The sequence below is a fragment of the Melanerpes formicivorus genome, unplaced genomic scaffold, assembly GCF_026170545.1.
Source record: "Melanerpes formicivorus ecotype bairdi unplaced genomic scaffold, bMelFor1.0.p_v2 SCAF_16, whole genome shotgun sequence".
Classification (NCBI taxonomy): Eukaryota; Metazoa; Chordata; class Aves; order Piciformes; family Picidae; genus Melanerpes; species Melanerpes formicivorus.
In genome coordinates this window covers 17787149-17809401 of record NW_027142368.1, presented here as the reverse complement: position 1 = coordinate 17809401, position 22253 = coordinate 17787149, and the positions used below count along the sequence as shown (strand labels likewise).

Below are 22253 nucleotides of genomic sequence, written 5' to 3'. Positions count from 1 at the left end.
CTTTACTACTGCGACCAGCTCTGCCCGCTCCTTCCGGCTACTGGAGAGGCGGGGCGGCGGGGCGAAGCTCTGCCCCCGCAGCCGGGCCGCGTCTGCGCAGAGCGTGGGGCAGCGGGGGCAGCCATGGCGGCGGTGACGGTGATGGCGGTGGCGGGGCGGGCGGCGCTCGGGGCGGGGCTGCGCGGAGCGCGGCGCTGCCAGACGCTGTGGCTGCTGCGGCGGGGCTGCGCGGGGCTGGCTGTGGACGACACGGTGAACGGGCTGAGCGCCGAGCAGCGGCAGGTAGCGGCCGGCGGCGGCATGCCGCCTCGCGGGGGGGTGTGGCGGCAGTGAAGGGCAGTGATTGGCTGAGGCAAAGTGAGCGGGCCAATCGCAGGACTCGCGGAAGGGGCGTGGCGCGGCCCTGGCATGTGGGGAGGGGGCTGAGCGCCTCCCCGGCGGCCTGGGCGCCTTCCTGGGGAGGACCTGACTCGAGTCCGACCCACGCCTGCCCCGGGGCAGCAGGAGGCTGTTTCCTCTTGTCCTGTCACTCGCGCCTGGGGAGAAGAGAGCGACCCCCACCTGGCTCCAGCCTCCTTGCAGGGAGCTGGAGAGAGCCAGAAGGTCTCCCCTCAGCTTCCTCCAGGTTAGAAAACTCCAGGGCACTCAGCTCCTCACCAGCCCTGTTCTCCAGACCCTCCACCAGCTTCCTTGCTCTTCTCTGGACCCACTCCAGCTCCTCAATACGCTTCTTGGAGTGTGGGGGCCAAGGTCAAGGTGCAGCCTCACCAGTGCTGAGCACAGGGAGACAATGCCTGCCTGGTCCTGCTGGCCCCACTCTTGCTGATCTAAGCCAGGATGCTGGTGGCCTTCTTGGTCACCTGGGCACACTGCTGGCTCATCTTCAGCCAGCTCTTGACCAACCGCCAGGTCTTTCTCTATTGGGCAGTTTCCAGCCACTTCCATGTTTCTAAGTGTTTAGATTTTACACTTTGGAGGAAGATTTAGAGATGTCTAACACCTGACCAAACACACCTGGCTTCATCAGATCTTCTCTGTGAAGAAAATAGGACAGCTAACGTTGTACCAGTTGGACACACAAGCACAATTCAATTAGCATACATGCTTATTACAGGCATCTGCATATAACTAAAGGAAGGCATAAGCAGCTGCTTGTTTGGGGTAACATGTGACAAGTTTTGCTCACCAGTTTCCAAAATTTCCTGACCAGCTACCCCATGAAGCCCTGGTGCAGGAAGTGGTTCAGTAGCAGCCCTTCACGCTGGGGGAAGACTGAAGATTAAGTGCTGAGAAGACCTTTGGTACCTCAGTATCTGCTCTTTAAAGAACTCATGGGGCTTTCATGTGTTTCAGCCAGCGACCCAAAACATCCATTTCATTACGGCTTTATGCTTCTGGGTTTGGGATTCTTCCCTAGAGGTGTTCAAGGCCAGGTTGAATGAGGCTTTGATCAGCCTGGTCTAGTGGGAGGTGTCCCTGCCCATGGCATGGGAGATTGGAACTAGATGATCTTTCAGGTCCCTTCCAACCCAGACCATTCTGATTCTGTGATCCTGGAGTCACCTGCCAGGGGAACGTTGGTGGTATCTTAGGGAAGACAGCAACAATATATTAATGAGATGTAACTTATCTGTTTCTCCTGATCTCTTTTCCCAGCTTAGGCAGACCATGACAAAGTTCTGTCAAGAACATTTGGCTCCAAAGGCCCAGCAGATTGACCAGGACAATGAATTCAAGGAGATGCGGGCAAGTATTTCGTGTGTCTTTGAAGCAGAGAGGGGTGACAGCCTGTCTGGCCTTTGATCTGTGCCTGAGTCCAGAGGGAGAACCCCAACCCACAGCCACATATGCATTAGCTTTGCAGACTTGAAAGCCAAAGGCATCACTGGTTTTTGGTTTCCTGTCTCATCTTTTGTTAACAGCTTTCAGCAACCTGGAGGGGAAGCCAGGCAGCCTAAAAAAAAGATTGATAATGGTCTTGTTTGGGTTCTCATCAAGGGATTTCTGCTTGTCTCTGCTCAGACATCTTCTCTAATGTGCGTTTTGTATTCTCCTACCTGGGACCTTTGACATCAAATTCATGCTGTAAATACAAAATTCTGTGTGCAAATGCTGCAGTGTGGAGTTGTTGAGCTGAGCCTTCCTAATAAACCCCCCAGATTCTGTGCAGCAGAATTGACTGATGAATGTGAGAGATCTAACTATCAGTTTTCATAAGCCCCACAAGACTTTGAAAGCTCAGAACATCTGCTAGGCTTTCCTGGAGCTCTGCTGTTGATGTTTTCAGGGCTATAGGCACCGCTTTGAAGTGAAGTATATAAATTTAGTCTGGTGCACCAGATGTCATCCAGAGCTACCCAACCAGCAGGACCAGAGAAGTGATTCTCCTGCTATGCTCTGCTCTGGTGAGACCCCCACCTGCAATACTGCATCCACTTTTGGGGCCTTCAGCACAAGAAGGACATGGAGCTGTTGGAGAGGGTCCAGAAGAGGCCACAAAGATAATCAGAGGTTGGAGAACCTCCCCTATGGGGACAGGCTGGGAGAGTTGGGGCTGTTCAGTCTGAAGAAGAGAAGGCTGAAGAAAACCTACAGGAAGGCTGGGGAGGGACTTTCTACAAGGGCTTGCAGTGATAGGGCAAAGGGAAATGGCTTTGAGCAGGAAGAGGGGAGGTTTAGAGTGGAGTTTAGGAAGAAATTCTTCACAGCGAGGGTGGTGAGACCCTGGCACAGGTTGCCCAGGGAGATTGTGGCTGCCCCCTGCCTGGAGGTGTTCAAGGCCAGGCTAGATGAGGCCTTGAGCAGCCTGAGCTGGTGGAGGGGTCCTTGCCCATGGCAGGGGGATTGGAACTGGATGACCTTTAAGGTCCCTTCCAACCTAATCTGTTCTGTGATTCTATTGTATGATCATATTCTGAAGTCTCTGGAGACTCTTCACTGATAGTTGTCTTCTGTGCCAAGCCCTCACCTGCATGTCTGTCATGTAATGGGGGAGAAGCTGCAGTCTGAAGCAGCAGCAAGAAGGTGGCCCCTCCAGTGCACACGTGGTTCTCACTGGAGACATCCTTTGCTACTGCATCATCTCATGGCCTCCCTCTCACGCTGCTGCCACGTGGTAGACACAGCTGATGTGGATGTCTCAAGCCAGCTGGTAGCTCTGTTCCTGGAATTGTGTGGTAGTGTTCCTCAAGTGGTAAACCTGGGTAACAGGGGAATGAAGGAGTTGGTGTTCAAGGAGGACAGCTCATCCTCAAGGAGATGAGCTCTGTAGCAGTTGTGTCCAGCTATGCAAGGCTCAGTGACACTCTCCAGTCCTCATGTGTGTCTGGGCAGCCTCGAAAAACCTCCAAGTTATGTACCTGTGGATTCAGCTCCTTCAGCTTCACAAGGCCAAAGTGCTGACAGATTCTCTGTTGTGTTCACAACCTGCAAGGCAGGCAGCACCTCTGTCTGCCCCAGCTGTAACATCTCCTCTTTTGTATCTCTCCCAGGGAGGCCCTCTTAGCTTTATTTACTGCTTTCTGTTTTACTGAAGACAGTTTAAGTGCCAGCAGCTCTTTTACCTATTTCCAGGGTTTCTGTTGTGGATAACTTACATTAACTGCTGTTTGCAGCAGCTATACAGAGCTAGTCCACACAGAGCTGTCAGAGCCCAATGACAAAGATAGGTGATGTAAAAGAAAAACATAAGTTTCATTACATCCTAAGTAATCTTTATCAATCAGTAGTGTGTGAGAGCCCAAAAGTGCAGGTTTTTTATTAATAGGTTTTAATTCATCAAAACTTTCCTTAAACTGGGCAGTGAGTTGAATCTTAGGACCCATTCTTCCACAATTAAATTTAGCTTGTGAGTTTTCACTGAATTCGGCAGACTGCTCCCATGTGTGCATAGCTAACATCCTTAAGTCTGGGTTCTGAGCCCAAGGGAGGTAGCACCTGAGGAAGTCTGAGGGAGCACCAGGAGAAGGTAAATGGGTGTCCCTAGTGGGGTACCTGGGAACACTTGTCATGCTGGTGCCCTGTCTGGGGAGCTGTTCTGATGGCTTGTTCTGTGTTTGTAGGAGTTTTGGAAGAAGCTTGGGGAGCTGGGAGTTCTGGGGATCACAGCTCCTGGTAAGTCAGTTCCCACCTTTGGCCTTCTGGCAGGTGATTCTTCATATGGCTTACCCTTTCCAACATCTGGCCTGTTGTGACAGGACAAGGGCTGATGATTTGAAAAGAGGGAGTTTCAAACTAGAGAGAAGGAAGGGTGATGAGATCCTGGCCCAAGCCGCCCAGATCGTTGTGAGCTGCCCCATCCCTGGAGCTATTCCAGGTCAGGTTGTTTGGGGCTCTGAGCAACCTGCTCTCGTTGCAGGTGTCCCTGCTGCCTGCAGGAGGTTGGACTAGGTGAGCTTTAAAGGTCCCTTCCCACCCAAACCAGTCTGGGACTCTATGACTGTATAACAGCCTTGTCAGTGACATGACATTCCTCCTCATGGTTTTTAAAGTCTCTAGGTCCCTACAGCTTCTGAAAGGAGGCTGGAGTCAGGTGGGGGTTGGTCACTTCTCCCCAGCATCAGGTGATAGAACAAGAGGCCATGGCCTGCAGTTGTGCCACGGGAGGGTTAAGTTGGAGATCAAAAACTATTTCTTTGCTGCAAGAGTGGTCAGGGCCTGGCACAGGCTGTGCAGGGAGGTGGTGGAGAGTCTCCATCCCTGGAGGTATTCAAGAAACCTGTGGCCATGGCACTTGGGGATGTGGTGGTGTTGGGTTGGTGCTTGGACTGGGTGATCTTAGAAGGCTTTTCCAAGCCAAACAGTTCTATGATTCTGTGAACTTTTGTTAGCTCTTCACTGGCTCCAAATCTTTCTTTGCTACTGCACTATGTCCCTGTTAGAGTTTTGGGTGATTACAAAATGCCTTTCCCAGTTTCCAAGCTCTGATCACAAGTGGTTTCTCCAGATATAACTTGCACTTGTTTGTGCTTCTCCAGCATGAGGCATTTGCTGCACTTGTTGGAAGAGCCAGAGCTATAGATAAAAGTATCCTAGAACAAACATCCATCTCTAATAGGAGAAGTTAGAGGCTGTCAAGCCATGCTGGGAAAAGCTGCCATAACTAATGGAGAGCTGACCACCTCCAACCAGTTGGAAAAAAAAACCAACACAAAAATCAGGGTAAATCTTATTCAGCCTTCTGCAGGTTAGCTGAAAAGTGTTTTGATTACTGTGGTAGATGGCTGAGGCTGCTGTGGGCAGGCTGAATGCACTAACACAGTGTAATGAGCAGAAGCCCTTAGTGGAGAACAAGCAGCCAATGGGGCCTTTATTTCCCCATCATAAAGTCTGTGTTTCCTTGAGGGGGGTGCAAAGGCTGCTGCAGGAGCAAGCTGAATAGCAATGCCTTGAAATAATGCCTCTGCATTTCTTTCAGTGGCTCTGAGGCAGCCTGAAAGAGGCTGGGTTTCTGCTGGCTTTCTCTCTTCACTCTTCCCAATTTACTGCTGCTCCTGTTTCTTCTCACTCTTACCTTCTTTCTTCTTTGATCTTGTGCCTGAGGCTTACAGCAGTTTCCCACACTATAAATAAGCCCTCCCCTCACAAGTCCTGTCCTTTCTGATTTCCTTAAGGATTTGCTTCTGAAACCCTCCCATGCCCAGATTTATTTTTTCCCCTTGTTTTTGGTGGTACAGTTGAGTGAACTTTCTCTGCTGGCACTGGCTTTGTTCTAGGAGCTGGAAACCAAGATTTAGGATGTGGTGATGATGTGAAATCTCCTGAGGGTGTGTGCTGAATTAAGTGGATCTGTGTTGACCAGGCCTGTCAAAGGAGCATTTTAAGTAGTACTGCTTTTAGTTTTCTTCTTAAAACTAAGAAAACTCTGTTGGTTTGCAGTTTTCTATTTACTTTATACAGAGCTGAGTTAAGAAATGCAAATCTATAGCTGCCCTGGAAGGACAATAAAGGCCTGTCACGTCTCAAGAGTGATGGTGAAGGGGCAGCACCACCCTAAATCACACCCTGGTTTGGATTACATGAGGAGAATTCTGGCTGGCTTATTTTCTTGTACCTCTTGCAGTCATGGGCTCACAGAGTGAGTTGCCTTTCCTTCCTTGAGGCAATAGAATAGAATAGAAGTAACCAGGTTGGAAAAGACCTTCAAGATCATCAAGTCCAACCCATCACCCAACACCATCTGATCAACTAAACCATGGCACCAAGGGCCCCATCCAGGCTCTTCTCATCACCAAAGCTGTCCGAGAGGAATAACAGAAAACTCTCTTTTAGCATATTGATGGCAAACCCCCAAGCTCTGATGTGGCAGAATCAGACACAGCAAGATTGAGTACACCCTCAGCAAGCTTGCTGGTGGATACCAAGCAGAGTGATGTGGTGGTTGAGACTGAAGGATGGGATATTGTCTAGAGGCACCTGGACAGGCTGAGGAGTATCTCATGAGGTTTAATAAGGCAAAGTGTAAGGTCCTGCATCTGTGGCATCCCCAGGCTGGGGGATGATGAAATTGAGAGCAGCCCTGCAGGAAAGGACTTGAGGGTGCTGGTGGGTGAGAAGCTGGACAGGAGCCAGCAGTGGGCACTTGCAGCCCAGGCTGCCATTTGCCTTCTGGGCTGCATCAAAAGCAGTGTGGCCAACAGGTGGAGAGAGGTGATTCTGCTCCTCTGCTCTGGTGAGACCTCACCTAGAGTACTGTGTCCAGCTATGGGACCCCTAACACAGGAAGGACATGGACCTGATGGAGCAGATCCAGAGAAGGCCCTGAAGATGATCAGTGGACTGGAGCACTTCTCCTACAAAGACAGGCTGAGAGAGTAGGGATTGTTCAGCCTGGAGAAGAGAAGGCTCCAGGGAGACCTTAGAGCTGCATTTCAGTATGTGAGGGGGACCCACAGGAAAGCTGGGGAGGATCCGTTCAGAAGGGCCTGTGGTGACAGGACAATGGTCTGAAACTAGAGCAGGGTAGAGTTAGGTTGGACATTAGAAGAAAGCTTTTTGCTGTGAGAGTGGTGGAACATTGGAACAGGTTTCCCAGATGTGGTGGAAGCCCCACCCCTGGAGACATTCAAGGCCAAGCTTGTTGGGGCCCTGAGCAACCTGCTCTAGCTGGGGATGTCTGCATGGGGGATGGAGAAGATGGCCCTTGCGGGTTGCTTCCCATTCTGAGGCGAGTGAAGAGGATGAAGAGCCCTGCAGATAAAGACAGGAGTCAGAATGAGTGACATAGGAGGCAAATCCCCATCTAATGCCAGTGGCCACAGAGTGAATTTGATGAGGTAGGGAGAGTTGGCCCTCCTTGAGCCCAGGCTATGTGCTCAGCTCTTTGCTCACTCTGAGCATACCAGCACACCTCTAACTATGTTGCTGCTTGCTTCCAGCATCCGTGCTGATGACAAGTAAGTGCTCCTGGATTACCTCCCTGACTGCTTCAGTGTTGAAGTCCTCCTCCTGTAGTTGTTCTCCTAGCAGTACAATCACTTGCTGCTTGCCTGCAGAACAAAGCTGCAGGGGGTGGGCCTGTGTTTGTGTGTCTACAGAGGTGTGTGTAGGTAGGTAGATGTGTGTATTTATGTAGGCTGTCAGCTGCTCGAGGCTGTTATGCATTTATCAGCCTTTTTTCCTGCCTTCTCTCTCTCCCTTTCATCTTTACCACTGATTTTAGACTCAGCTCCATGTGCCTGGCTAGACTCTCAGCTGCAATGATGAGCCTGCTCTGTCTCACTTCATCCTCTCTTAAAATCCACATTCTTGCCACTGATGAATTGCAGCAGTTACAATGCTGGATCATTCTCGTCTGAATGTGTCTCCTGCACATTTGTGGGCTTAGAGAAGCCCCCAGTGCCCCACATTCTGAGCAGTTTGAGGATTCCTCACTTGTTTAGGGGTCCTTGTCATGACAAACATGGCAGGGGTGTTGGACTAGATGATCTCTAGAGGTCCCTTCCAACCCCTACCATTCTGACTTTACAGTCCTGTGTCCCTTTGTCCTCTCACCTAATGCAAGTTGCCACTTTGGGATTTAACCTCCATGATAAGATTAAGGTTGCACTTGCAGATGGTTGACAAGATGGTTGCACTGCTGTGCAAGTGTCGCTACCATGGCTTAGATGGATCCTTGTGCATATTGCAGGGATAAAACTATGCTGTAAAATAAATTACTGGTTCTACTCAAGAAGTGTTATCACTCTACCTTTAAGATAAGAAAACTGAAGTTCAGAGAGGATGGGGAAAGCCAGAGGCGCCCACCTCAAGGGCAGTGTCAGTCCAAAGCAGAACCTGGTTTGAAGTGTCTCAGATCTCATTCAAGGCTAGGCCCAGCCCTGGGATCTTGTTCTACACTCCGTGGTGCTCGGGGGGGGGCTTCTCCTCTCTTTGCAGCAGAGTATGGTGGATCTGCTTTGGGCTACCTGGACCACGTGCTGGTGATGGAGGAGATTTCTCGAGCGTCGGCAGCCGTGGGGCTGAGTTACGGTGCCCACTCCAACCTCTGCATCAACCAGCTGGTGCGGCACGGCAGCGAGGCCCAGAAGCACAAGTACCTGCCCAAGGTGTGTGCCTGGGGGTGGGGGAGGGGCTGCCTGCTGCGCAGCAGCTCAAGCACCCAGCTGGTTGTAGTCACCCACCTTAGGAAATGTTGGACTTGCCATCCTTGCCCTTGTCTAGCTTGTCCCCCAGGGACTGGTAGGGGTCCAGCCCTCTGCCAGCGGACCCTCAGCCAGTGTGCTGATGATAGCAAACAGGGAGGAGTGGCTGACATGCCAGACATCTGTGATACCTTCCAGCATAGCCTGGACCCCATGGATCAGGGCAGGGGGGATGAGCTGTTGGAAGGCAGCTCTGGGGAAAAGGATGTGGGAGTCCCAGTGGACAGCAGGATGATCGTGAGCCAGCAATGAGTCCTTATGGCCAAGAAGGTCAATGGTGTCCTGGGGTGAATGAAGAAGAGTGTGGCCAGCAGGTTAAGAGAGGTTCTCCTCCTCCCCTACTCTGCCTTGCGGGGGCCTCATCTGCAGTACTGTGTCCGGTTCTGGGTTTCCCAGTTCAAGAAGGACAGGGACTTGCTGGAGAGGGTACAGCAAAGGACTACAAAGGTGCTGAGGGGACTGAACAGCTCTGTGAGGAGGAAAGACTGAGAGAGAGTTGAGGCTGTTTAAGGCTGGTGAAGGGCAGCCTGAGGGGGACCTCATCGATGCTGATCAATACTTCAAGGGTGGGAGTCAGGAGGATGGGAGCAGGCTTTGTTCAGTGGTGCCCAGTGACAGCACAGGGGGCAATGGGCACAGACTGGAACGTCAGAAGTTCATCTGAACAGGAGGAGAAATTTCTTTAAGGGTGGTGAAACACTGGAACAGGCTGCCTGGAGAGGTGGTGGAGTCTCCATCCCAGGAGGGGGTTAAAAGTTGTGTGGCTGTGGTGCCGAGGTATGTGGTTTAGTGCCAGTGGCTCAGCAGCAGTGGTGGCATTGTGAGGTCCAGGGGAGAGCTTGGACTGGATGAGCTCAAAGGTCTCTTGCAGCCTCCACAGTTCTGTGACTCTATGAAACGCAGTGATGGATCAAATTGGTTTTCATATATCCTAGATATTGAGTCTGGTTTTCATAAAACAAGATCAAAAGGGGGGAGAAGATGATAAAAGTACACAGGGGAGAAGGGGAAAAAAAGGCATGGGGGAAAGGGCAGGATGAAAGGAACAGTGAAGAGGATGCAGCAGCTGTGCCAGAGCCTGGTATGAGCAGGCACAGATGGAGGCTGTCCATCTGCTGTTGAGTGTGGGGGCACTGGGCTATGAGAACATTGCTGAGAACTTGTAGTGACAGGATGAGGGGTGATGGCTTTAAACTGGAAGAGGGGAGATTTAGTCTGGAGGTGAGGAAGAAAATGGTTCCAGTGAGGGTGGTGAGACATTGGCACGGGCTGCCCAGGGAGGCTGTGCATGTCCCCCTCCCTAGGGGAGCTGGATGAGGCCTTGAGCCACCTGGACTGGTGGGAGGTGTCCCTGCCCATGGCAGCAGGGTCTGAACTGGATGAGCTTTAAGGTCCCTTGCAACCCAGACCAGTCTGTGAAGCTATGAACTTTGCAATCTCTTTTTACCCTCCTCATTGGCCTCTTGTATTTAACAGCTTCAGTTTGTGGGAAAAGGCAGGAATTAAAAAGTGCAGAACAAGGAGGTCCTGAAGGCCTGTGGCTGCCTGCATGGTTCCTCTGGCAGCTTCCTGGAGGTGGTGTGCTATAAGCAGGGCTGTGCTGGTGTAGCTCAGGCAGGAGCCAGGTCATACTTCTCATTCCACTGGGACTTGGTTCTGTCCCTCAGCGCAGCAGCACAAGGAGCTCCTTGCTAGGACTCGGCAGGACCAGCAGCTTTGGTTTGCAGTTCTTGTGTGGATCAGTTGCTGTGGAGATGCAGAGCAGGACAACAAAGGGAAGGCTAAGAGGGCACAGAAGCAAGGCTGCTGCTGTTTCCCCTCCCATAATTTGGTCTTTTCTTCCAGCTCATCAGTGGGGAGCACATTGGAGCCTTAGCAATGAGTGAACCCAATTCTGGTTCTGATGTTGTGTCCATGAAGCTGAGAGCAGATAAGAAAGGTAAAGCCCATCACGTGCTGCCTGGAGAAATAACTGGTGTAAATGACAGCTTCTGGGAGTCTGGATACCTCCCCAGCACCACAGAGATAGGGTGCCTGGTCCTGAGTACCCCAAGCCATGTGAGCAGGCTTGAAACCAGTGGTAGGTGTCTGGTACCTACCAGGCCTTTGCTAAACTGTGTCTGTACTCCAGAAATGAAGGAAATCGGTTCTCTTGAGCCTGGACAGGATTTGTCCATGCTCTTTGGGGAGTCTTAAAGAGCATCCTTGGAAACCTGTTTTGAACTAAACAGAGTGAGGCTGTCGGTGTTGCTCTGATGTGAGCTAACAGTTTGCATCTTATGGCTTCTAGGAGACTACTTTGTTCTGAATGGCAACAAGTTTTGGATCACCAATGGGCCAGATGCAGATGTTCTGATAGTCTATGCCAAAACTGATGTCAGTGCTGTGCCAGCCTCCCACGGCATAACGGCGTTCATCGTGGAGAGGGTAGGTGACTCCTCCTCACCAGCTTATGGCACTGTGGTTTCAAAACCAGCTTCCTCACCCCCCTGTGGAAGCCAGCTGGTTTTCTTTAACTGCCACCCCCCTGCTGAAAGCCAAACTGCTTTCTGCCTGCGGTTTGTAAGCCTGTGAGATTTTCTCTGTGGTGCCCAGGGACAGGACAAGGGGAAACAGGCACAAACTATAACGTTAGGAGTCTCATCCCACCATGAGGAGGATGTTGATTTAAGGGTGAGGGAGCTGCCCAGAGAGGTGGTAGAGTCTCCATCTTGGAGATATTCCGAACCCGCCTGGACATGCTCCTGTGTGACCTTCTCTAGGTGACCCTGCCCTGGCATGGGGTTTGGACCCGCTCTTCAGAGGTCCCTTCCAACCCCTACCGTGCTGTGAGATCAGGCCTCTGCACTTGGCACACTGTGCTGCTGGCTGGGCACTGCTGGATTTTGGTGTCTGAGCAAGCAATCACTCTTCAGGGCTAGAAACAAGAGAGAAAATGCACAGCTTGGTGGGATGATTCCCATGACTGGAATGTAGGGATACATGGGTATAAGCTCTTTAGGAAGGACAGGCAGGGAAGGAGAGGAGGAGGTGTTGCCCTCTATGTCAATAACCAGTTGGAATCAGTGGAGCTCCACCTGGGGAGGGATGATGAGCTGGTTGGGAATGTATGGGTTAAAATTAAAGGCAGGGCAGGGGAAGGAGATATTACTGTGGGGGTCTCCTACAGGCCACCTGACCAGCAGATCCAAGCAGATGAGGCCCTCCATAGGCAAATAGAAGCAGCTTCCAGGTCACAAGCCCTGGTCCTCATGGGTGATTTCAACCACCCGGACATCTGCTGGAGGGACAACACAGCAAGGCACCAGCAATCCAGGATGTTCCTGGACTGCATAGAAGACGACTTCCTCCTCCAAATGGTAGAGGAACCAACAAGAAATGGTGCTATGCTGGGCCTTGTTCTCACCAACAGGGAAGGGCTGGTAAGCAATGTGAGGCTCAGAGACAGCTTTGGCTGCAGTGACCATGAAGCAGTTGAATTTAACATCCTCAGGGCAATCAGGAGGAAGTATTCCAAGCTCACGACCCTAGACTTTAGGTGTGCAGATTTTGATCGCTTCAGGGATCTGCTAGCCAAAGTGTCCTGGGACAAAGCCCTGGAGGGAAGAGGGACCCAGGACAGCTGGTCAGTATTCAAGGACCACCTCCTCTGTGTCCAGGAGCTATGTATACCAACAAAGAGACAAGCAGGAAAGAATGCTAGGAGGCCTGCCTGGATGAGCAAGGAGCTGCTGGACACACTATTACTTAAAAGTAAACTCTACAGCAAGTGGCGGGAAGGACAGGTAGAACAGGGGGGATGTAAGGAAGCTGCCCAGGCAGCAAGAGACCTGGGTAGGAAAGCCAAAGCAGAGTTTCAATTGAATCTAGCCAGGGAGGTTAAAGCGAACACACAGCACCCAAAGGGTGGTTGTCAATGGCTCCATGTCCCAGTGGAGGCCAGTGACAAGCGGAGTCCCTCAGGGATCAGTCCTGGGCCCAGGCTTCTTCAACATCTTTGTGGGTGCCATGGACAGTGGCATTGAGTGCACCCTCAGCAAGTTTGCTGATGACACCAAGCTGTGGTGCAGCAGACAGCTGGAGGGAAGGGAGGCCATCCAGAGGGACCTTGACAGGCTGGAGAGGTGGGCACAAGCCAACCTCATGAAGTTCAATAAGAGCAAGTGCAGGGTCCTGCAGCTGGGTCAAGGCAATCCCAGGCACAAATCCAGGCTGGGCAGGGACTGGCTGGAAAGCAGCCCTGAGGAGAGAGACTTGGGGGTGCTGGTGGACAAGAAGCTCAACAGGAGCTCTCAGTGTGCACTTGCAGCCCGCAAAGCCAATCAGATCCTGGGCTGCATCAGGAGAAGTGTGGCCAGCAGGTCGAGGGAGGTGATTCTCCCCCTCTGCTCAGCTCTGGGGAGACCCCACCTGGAGTACTGCCTCCAGTTCTGGAGCCCCTATTACAAGAGGGATGTGGAGGTGCTGGAAGGTGTCCAGAGAAGGGCCAGGAGGATGAGCAGAGGGCTGGAGCACCTCTCCTGTGAGCACAGACTGAAGGAGTTGGGGCTGTTCAGTCTGCAGAAGAGAAGGCTCCAAGGTGACCTCATTGTGGCCTTCCAGTATCTGAAGGGGGCTACAAGAAGGCTGGGGAGGGAATCAGGTAGTGATAGGACTAGGGGGAATGGAATGAAGCTGGAGGTGGGGAGATTCAGGCTGGAAGTGAGGAGGAAGTTCTTCCCCATGAGAGTGGTGAGACCCTGGAATGGGTTGTCCAGGGAGGTGGTTGAGGCCCCGTCCCTGGAGGTGTTTAAGCCCAGGCTGGATGAGACTCTGTCCATGCTGCTCTAGTGTGGGGTGTCCCTGCCCATGGCAGGGGGGTTGGAACTAGATGATCCTTGTGGTCCCTTCCAACCCTGACTGACACTATGATACTATGGAGTTGTCAGAGGTACTGGAGGTCTTGTAAATATGTCCTGCTACCCCATTGCCTAGCTTTGTGTGCTTGGAGTTTTCTTAAGCCAGGACATCAGGATGTTAATTTTTTCCTCTGATTTTCTTGCCGTGCTTCTTTGGAATCCTGAAATGACCCAGGTGTGCAAACCAGAGCAGGCCAAATGGAGCAGAGACAGGCTGCTCAACGGGGAGCCCTTGGAAAACAGGAATTTGTTAGGGGGGTTTCTTCCTTTTTATTTATTTGAGGCTATGCTAGACACAGAGATGTGGTGCTAAAGGGATATGGTTTAGTGGTGGACTTGGCAGAGCTGGGTTAATTGTTGGCCTTGATGATCTTAAAGGTCATTTCCACCTACACCATCCTATAATTCTGTCTTGACCTGGCAGGGAATGCCAGGGTTCAGCACAGCCCAGAAGCTGGACAAGCTGGGAATGAGGGGTTCTAACACCTGTGAACTGATCTTTGAAGACTGCAAGATCCCAGGTGAGTTGGGTTCAAATGGTGGCAGCATGCACATAGTGCTTCCCTGTCTTCTTGATCAGATAAGTTGGATCACTAATTACATGCATGTTCAGACCTAGAGGGCTTTGCAGATGGTTATCTGCTCTCTGGCAGCCAGAGAGAGCTGGTGGAACTGGGAAAGTGTCTGCTGGGCTGCAGTGCAGGAGCACAGCCCTGGCTAGGTCATGCCTGTTACACCCTCATGGACCTAACTCTTAACTGGGGTGTCCCTCCCCATGGCAGGGGGGTTGGAACTAGATGATCCTTGTGGTCCCTTCCAACCCTGACTGATACTATAATGCTATGAACTGCTGCTTCTGCAAAGCTGAAGTGAGGCTGCCAAAGAAACATGTTTGTTTCCCATCTTGGATGCTGGAGAGCTTACCTGCCTTGAAGGTTGTTTTATCTCCAGAATTGTGCCCAGTGACAAGCCGGGGGGTAACAGGCACAGGCTGAACTTGAATTCCATCCAAACATAAGTTCCATTTAAACATGAGGAGGAATTTCTTTAATTTACAGGTGGCAGGGTCCTGGAGCAGGCTGCCCAGAGAGGCAGTGGAGTCTCCATCCCTGGAGACATTCCAAACCCACCTGGATGTGCTCCTGTGCGATGTTTCTCTAGGTGACCCTGCCTTGGTGTGGGGTTTGAACTCGGTGATCTCCAGAGGTCCTTTCCCACCCCCACTATTCTGTGATTCTTCCTCCTCCTACTTCCAATACCATGATGGTGTCCCTGCAGAGGCTGCCCTTCTCCATACATTCCAGCAATAATCTTTTCAATAAGCAGGAGGCAATGCAGTGAAAAAGATGATGGTTTATTTCAGGAGACCATCTGCAGGTGTCCACGTCCTGTCTCATTTTCACTTTGCATATCACACCTCTCAGATCTCTGGTGATCAAAGCCTGCAGTGTATGTCAGCTCTCCTGCATGGTGTGATCAGGGGATAATCTCTGCCTGTCTACAAAGCACAGTTGTTAGGCTTGAAGTTCTCTCCCAATTGTAAGAGCAGAGCCTTGCTGAGATGAGCTTTGTGTTCCTGCTTCTCTTATTTTATATCTGATAAAATCAGCTCCTGCTTCAGATTGTCCCGTAGTGAAAGGATTTGGGGAGGGTTTTTCCCAGCCCATTGTCTAAGGTGGCTGTTTTCCTGGTCCCTTTGCACAGAAATAATGCTAGTCTGTGTCAACATTCATTGATAAGAGCTGCAGTGCTCTGCTCAGCCCCTCTCATGGCAGGAGGGATGATGAATGTCTGTGTTCTCCAGCCTCAGAAGACTCCAGTACTCCAACTCCAGACTTCAGCTCCAGTACTGTGTTCAGTTCTGGGCTCCCCAGTTCAAGGACAGGGACTTGCTGGAGTGGCTACAGAAAAAGGGCTACAAAGGTGCTGAGGGGACTGGAACAGCTCTGTGAGGAGGAAAGACTGAGAGAGTTGAGGCTGTTTAGGCTGGTAAAGGGCAGCCTGAGTGGGACCTCATCAATGCTGATCAATACTTCAAGGGTGCATGCCAGGATGGGAGCAGGCTTTGTTCAGTGGTGCCCAGGGACAGTACAGGGGGCAATGGGCACAGACTGGAACATCAGAAGAGGAGGAGGAACTTCTTTAATTGCAGGATAAGGGAGCCCTGGAGTAGGCTGCCCAGAGGGGTGGTGGAATCCATATTCCAGACCTGCCTGGATGGGTTCCTGTGTGACCCTCTCTAGGTGATGCTGTTTTGACAGGGGTTTGGACTCAGTCTCCAGAGGTTTCTTCTAACCCCTACCATTCTGTGCCTGTGTCACCTTTTGTTCCTGACCTGGGAATGCTCAGAGAGGCAACCGAAGCAGAGCGACCCATGTTTTGCAGACACTCAGCAGACAGCAGGTGGCAATGCTGTCAGTTTGGGGTAGGTGCAGTCTAATGGGATGGTGAAGGTGGCTCCCAGTTTGCCCTACCAAGCTATTAAGTCTCCTGTTCTTGTGGGTGCAAATGCTGAGCTGGAAGATCTCTGGAGAGCACTTTACTCTTCAGAAAGTAGGCAAGAGACCAGCAGTGAGAGTGGATGCACTTTAACCCTTTCCTGCCTTTTGCTTTTGGCTGTGTTTGGATTGAGACCTTTCAGGGGTAGGGAATGTTTGTATCGACGCTCAGCACCTGAGGGTTTGTGTCTTGGGCCAAAAGGCAAGGTGAAGGGGACTGGAGGTTTGGATCTTCTCCCTAGTGAGCAGCTGGCCTCTGACAACAGCTTCTCTGTTTTGCACACAAGTAAATCCCTTTCCTTTGTCCATTGCAGCTGAAAACATCCTGGGAACACTGAGCAAAGGAGTCTATGTTCTGATGAGTGGGTTGGACCTGGAGAGACTTGTGCTGTCTGGTGGGCCACTGGGGTAAGGGCTTGTCATCTTTTACAGGTTGTAAGGCCAGAAGGGTCCTTCACAATCACCTCACCTTCTGGGTCTTCAGCTGGGTTTGCAGCTCTCAGTAGGATACATCTTGGATGGAGAACTGAGATACTGGGGCAGCTTCTGAGAGAAGAGGAGAGGCTGGGTCCAGAATTGTGGAAAGAAAGGGACCTGCTGCAGTCGCTTTGGCACTCCACAGCTCACTCTGTGTGTGCTCCAGCTTGAGCTCTCCTCGCCTCTCCACTCCTCAGTTTGGAAGCAGCTATGTGGAGCAAGGGGTAGAAGAGTCAGTGCCAGAAAGCAAGCTTGGAAATCTCTGCCTTCTCATGTAGCACAGGCCACATACCCTCCAGAACAGGCTTTGAAAAGTATCAGTCCTGCGTTAAACCTTCCAGAGGTGGTCGGTCTGCCCTGGACCTTGCTTGTGTGTGTACCCCTGTAGTGCATCCCTGGGAGTAACCAGCTCCTTCAAGTGCAAAGCACTGTCCAGACTGGCCTGTGGAAGGACCACTGGGCTGGGTCAAGGGCTGGTTCTTCATTTTCTCAGTCCTTAAGCTCCTCAGTAATTACTTTTACCTTGCAGTCCTTTTGCCCTCCCAAGTGGTCTCTCTGTTCTAATCCTCACATGGAGAGACCACCTTCCACCAGGCAGAAGGAGAACCTTTCACCCCTCTTGTTCTGTGTTATGGTACTGGCCAGTTCTCCACGAGCTGGTGGTCTCTGGAAATGCAAGGCAGCACAGCTGTCCTAGCTGCAGCTGTGAGGCAGCTCTGCATCCCAGACCCCTGCAATAAGGCAGCAAGACCTTACCACACGATGTCCCAAATGAGCAGCATGTAGAGCACTGGAGAGGAAAATGAGACCTTTGGGTTTCATTCCTGGCATCAAGTGGAGCTGTAGGAGGACAGCAGCATATCACTTTGGGTATCAGAACCTTTTGCTTTAGGTTGTCCTTCCAAGGTTTAGTTGCTATTTGTGTTGCTTTCCTGCATACCTGTGCTTTCCTTAGGCTCATGCAAGCTGTTCTCGACCATGCAATTCCATACCTGCATGTGAGAGAAGCATTTGGACAGAAAATTGGACACTTCCAGGTGAGACAAAAAAGGGAATTAGAAATTGTTGTCATCTTGCTTTTCTTTCTAAAAATGAGAAGACAAAGCCCTCTGTTGTGGGGAGGGTTTTGCATGGACAGTTGTAGAATGGTTTGGGTTGGAAGGGCCTTTAAAGATCATCTAGTTCCAACCTCCCTGCAGGCAGGGACACCTCGCACTAGATGAGGTTGCTCAAGGCCCCATCCAGGCTGGCCTTGCACACCTCCAGGGAAGGGGCCTGGATCTGTGCTGGAGCTACATGATGTGGTGAGAAGGTGAAAGGATCTCTGAGGCTGCTGGTGGTGGGTGAGGGACTGCAGCTGCCATCTGAGAGACAGAGAGTTGGCAGCTCCCTCCGTGCCCCACCCATGTCTTCTCATTTCTCTGGGCCTCTGAGCCAGTCCGGGGGATGTGTGCTTGTGCAGAAATCAGCTCCTCACTGGTGTCTCTTGCCTGTGCCCCACAGCTAATGCAGGGCAAGATGGCTGACATGTACACGCGGCTGATGGCCTGCCGGCAGTACGTCTACAACGTGGCCAGGGCCTGTGACCAGGGACACTTCAATGCCAAGGTGAGCTCCCTTCCACCTCCCTCCCACCAGCTGGGGCTGCTGGGGCACTGCCTCTCCTGCTGGGCTCAGGGCATGAGCAGGGCTGAGGTGAAAATTACTCAGCCGCAGCTTGACAGGCATTGGGCTCCCTCAAAGCAAAAGAAAAGCTGCTTCTGGGGCCTTCACTTCAAGAAGGACACTGAGGGGCTGGAGCAGGTCCAGAGAAGGGCAGCAAAGGTGGGGAAGGGTCTAGAGAACAGAGCTAGAGAAGAGCAGCTGAAGGACCTGGGGGTGTTCAGCCTGGAGAAGAGGAGGCTGAGGGGAGGCCTTCTGTCTCTCTGTAACTCCCTGAAAGGAGGCCGGATCCAGGTGGTGTCTTCTCCCAAGGCACAAGTGACAGGGCAAGGGTTAATTGCCTGAAATTGTGCCAGGTGAGGTTTAGCTTGGAAATGAGAAGAAATTTCTTCAGTGAAACTGTTCTCAAAGACTGGATCAGGCTCTCCAAGGAGGTGGCTGAATCCCCATCCCTGGAGGGGTTTAAATGATGCAGTGATGTGGTGCTGAGGGGCATGGCTTAGCACCAGTCTTGGCAGAGTTAGAGAATGGTTGGACTGGCTGAGGTGAAAGATCTTTTCCAGTCAAAACCATTCTGTGACTCTGAGGCAACAGATTGAGCAGCCTCAGTAGGTGGTTATTGGAAGCCCAGTCCCAATCTCCTGGCTGTCATAAGGGACATAGCAATGATTCCAAGGTGTTGTCATCTCCACACCAGCACTGTCACCACACTTCCACCAAAGGAGGACACTGAAGGTTTAACAGTTGGAGCATGGGGACCCGCATCACACTGGTGTCCTGTGGTGACACCAGCTCCCCTGCTGCACTCCTTTGAGTGTTTCCCTTTTTTCTGTCTTCACATGGCCTTCACAATCTTGACACGAGCCCTGTGGGCACAGCCAAGCTGCTGCAGCTTCCTGCTCACAGGGGAATGGACCTTGTGCCTTTGTGAGCAGGTGGCTCAGGCCCATTAACAAGTGTCTGTGCAGCAAAGGGAAGGACAGTGCAACACAGAGGCTGGAGGCAGGCAGGTGACACCTTTCCTGATGGCCATCTTGTGGCCCTGCTTTAGGACTGTGCTGGAGTCATCCTCTACTCGGCAGAGTGTGCGACCCAAGTGGCTCTGGATGGGATCCAGTGTCTGGGTAAGTCACTGGAAGGGTTTGTTCCTTCGAATCCTGGAAGGGTTTGGGTTGGAAGGGACCTTTAAAGATCTTCCAGTTCAACCCTCCCCACCATGGGCAGGGACACCTTCCACTAGACCAGGCTGCTCAAGGTCTTGTCCAGCCTGGCCTTGAAGACATCCAGGAAGGGAGGCAGGAGCACTCAGCTCTCCCATCCCCACCTCAACCCCTGCAACTTTGCCTCCTGCTTGCCCACAGGTGGGAACGGTTACATCAACGAGTACCCCATGGGGCGGTTCCTGCGCGACGCCAAGCTCTACGAGATCGGGGCGGGCACCAGCGAGGTGCGCAGGCTCGTCATCGGCAGGGCTTTCAACGCCTCCTTCAAGTGACAGCCCCGGGGCAAAGCAGCCCCTGAGCGCCGCCAGGCCTTGCAGCGCGGAGCTGGAACGCACAACTCTTCTGCCTGCCTGTGGTTTGCCACTTGTGGACTCCTGCCTGCTCTGTGCGTTGGGCTGTGGGGAGATGAATCAGATGGTGACAAGGGAGGAAAGGTTTCTTTTTTTCCCTCTCCTCATGGTCATCCTGATTCATCCTGCTCACAAGCCATGCTGCCTGTCAGCCTTACAGGGCCGAGGTTCATCCAGGGCACAGCTCGCTGTGGAAGCAGGCTCGTGAGCAGTGTGCCTGAAACAGGAGGCAGCCATTGCTGAGCACCAAAAGTCAACCAAAAACCCCATTTTTGTCCTTCTACCACAAGCCTGAGTGCCATTATCATAGGATTTAGGCTGGAATAGACCTTTGAGATTGAGTCCAAACATTTCCCAGTCTACTGATAAACCATGTCCCTCAGCACCACATCTCCATGGCTTTTCAATCCCTCCAGGGCTGGGGACTCTACCACTGCGCTGGGCAGCCTGGCCCAGGCCGTGGCAAGTCTCTCAAGCAGGAAGAAATTGTTCTCATGTCCAACCTAAACCTCCCATGGGGCAGCTTGTGGCCATTTCCTCTTGTCCTGTCACTTGTTCCATGGGAGAAGAGACCAACTCCCACCTGGCTCCAGCCTCCTTGCAGGGAGTTGTAGAGAGACAGAAGGTCCCCCTTCAGCCTCCTCCAGACTGCACAACCCCAGGTCCTTCAGCCACTCCTCAGACATTCACCAGATCCTTCACCAGCTTCACTGCCCTTCTGTGGGGCCACTCCAGCCCCTCAGTGTCCTTCTTGGAGTGAGGGGCCCAAAGCTGCCCCCTGCACTGAAGGTGTGGCCTCCCCAGTGCCTGGTACAGAAGCAGATGGAATTACATTGAGCAGGTTAGCACTGGAAGGTGAGATTTCCCCTTCTGACCTTCTGCTGGGATTAATCACTTCCATTTGGGGAACTCGACACCAACCACGTCCTGGGGGTGGCTGTCACTGCAGCATCTCCCCTGCACAGGCACCTGCCCTGTACCACTGGAGAGATCTGATTTTTACTGCACACCATAAATCATGCCTTGGCTTTCCCAGGCTGATTGGAATCTTGGAGCTAAAGGTGAAATGAGTCAATATCTAACATGTCATAGGACAGGCTGGAGAGGGAGCCTTATAAATCTGGGGCAGGGTTGTGCCCAATCTTGCCCCCACAGCAGCCCTGCCTGGGAAAGGCTTTCCCTGTGCTGAGCAGGTCTCACTAGGATGCAGGAAGCACAACTTTCATTCTTTGAGTCATGTCCCTTAACAGGGGAAGCCTGAATCACAGAATCAGGGTTGGAAGGGATCATGGAGTCCAGCTTTTCCTTTTTAGCTTTATTTTGCATGCTGGAAAGCTGGGACTACCAAAACCCAAGTAATTGCAGGAATGTGTGATAGGGGAGGATACATGAAGCCAGGACCTCACCCCATCAGCCACCTTCCAGTGGTTTGATACCCGAGATGTGATCTGGGCTGCACCCAAGGGGTTCCAAAAGACAATTCACCACAGCTGCTTTGGGCCAGGGGCTGTGGATTTGGGAGTTGTATTTCTGGGTTTGGTTTTGTGGGGGTTTTAGGGGTTTGGGTGGTTGGGTTTTTTCCCCACTCACGCAGCAGCATCTCCATCTCATGCTTTTTGGCTGCACAGCTGAGCAGGAGCTGAAGGCAGCCCAGCCCTCCTGCAGCACTGGGATGGGGGATTGGAGTTTCATCCTTCCATTGGCTTCCCCCAACCCCTTCAGTAGGAAACAGGTGGGAGCAGAGAGGGTTGGGGAGAAATGATGGCTGTACCTTTCCCCAGAAGAGTTGGACCAGCTGATCCCTGAGGTCACTTCCAACCTGGCATTCAATGATTCTATTCTAAGAAGGGCTGGGGAGGGCTCTGTGGAGGATAAAGGTTTTAATCTGTGTGTGACACTAATTAAATAACCTTTTGCTGGGTGGCCTCTGCTCCTGGGGAGGGTTTCCAACAGAGAATGGGTGCAGACCTTGGCTGGGACCCACCACAGGGAATCCAGGCTGGCAGCAGCAATAGGAACAGTGATGCCTTCCCTTGTGCATCTCTTTTATTACCAACCACAGCTTTCCCCTGACTCTTATTTGTACGAATTCTGTGTTTGGAGTGATGGATCTGGGCTGTGCCTCAGACCTCCTCTGGAGAGCAGCAAAGCTTGTAACAGAAAACATGCTGGGGACTGCCTCTCGACATGGTCTGGACAGTGTCTGCTCTGGATTCGTCAGGGAAATCGTCTCCGCCTGAGAAGCCTGAGGGCAGGGCTGTATGTGCTGCACCTTTCCTGGCTCTCGAGATCACAGAGTCACAGGATGGCAGGGGTTGGAAGGGGCCTCTGGAGATCATTGAGTCCAGCCCCCCTGCCAAGGCAGGGTCACCTTCAGAAGGTCACACAAGAACACATCCAGGCAGGCTTGGAATATCTTCAGAGATGGAGACTCCACCACCTCTCTGGGTGGCCTGCTCCAGGGCTCCAGCCCTCTTCAATTCTTCCTCATGTTTACATGGAG

General features: G+C 52.1%; 1 protein-coding gene across 1 annotated transcript; it reads left to right on the top strand.

Annotated features, from left to right (window-relative positions):
* The first annotated feature begins 120 nt into the window (after positions 1 to 120).
* IVD (isovaleryl-CoA dehydrogenase) lies at positions 121 to 21936 on the top strand. The gene is made up of 12 exons (XM_068148527.1): positions 121 to 282; positions 1657 to 1746; positions 4062 to 4113; positions 8377 to 8546; positions 10488 to 10581; positions 10933 to 11069; positions 13965 to 14061; positions 16353 to 16446; positions 17471 to 17552; positions 18019 to 18123; positions 19229 to 19301; positions 19539 to 21936. Exons 1-12 carry the CDS (start codon positions 124 to 126, stop codon positions 19670 to 19672), a joined length of 1287 nt encoding a protein of 428 aa, XP_068004628.1. The 5' UTR covers positions 121 to 123; the 3' UTR covers positions 19673 to 21936.
* The last annotated feature ends 317 nt before the right edge of the window (positions 21937 to 22253 follow it).

Excerpts from the sequence above, each read along its gene's own strand:
- IVD (XM_068148527.1), top strand. The coding sequence starts at position 124 with ATGGCGGCGGTGACGGTGATGGCGGTGGCGGGGCGGGCGGCGCTCGGG. Across the intron at positions 11,070-13,964 it reads CGGCGTTCATCGTGGAGAGG|GGAATGCCAGGGTTCAGCAC; the intron begins GTAGGTGACTCC and ends TTGACCTGGCAG. Across the intron at positions 18,124-19,228 it reads AGGGACACTTCAATGCCAAG|GACTGTGCTGGAGTCATCCT; the intron begins GTGAGCTCCCTT and ends GCCCTGCTTTAG.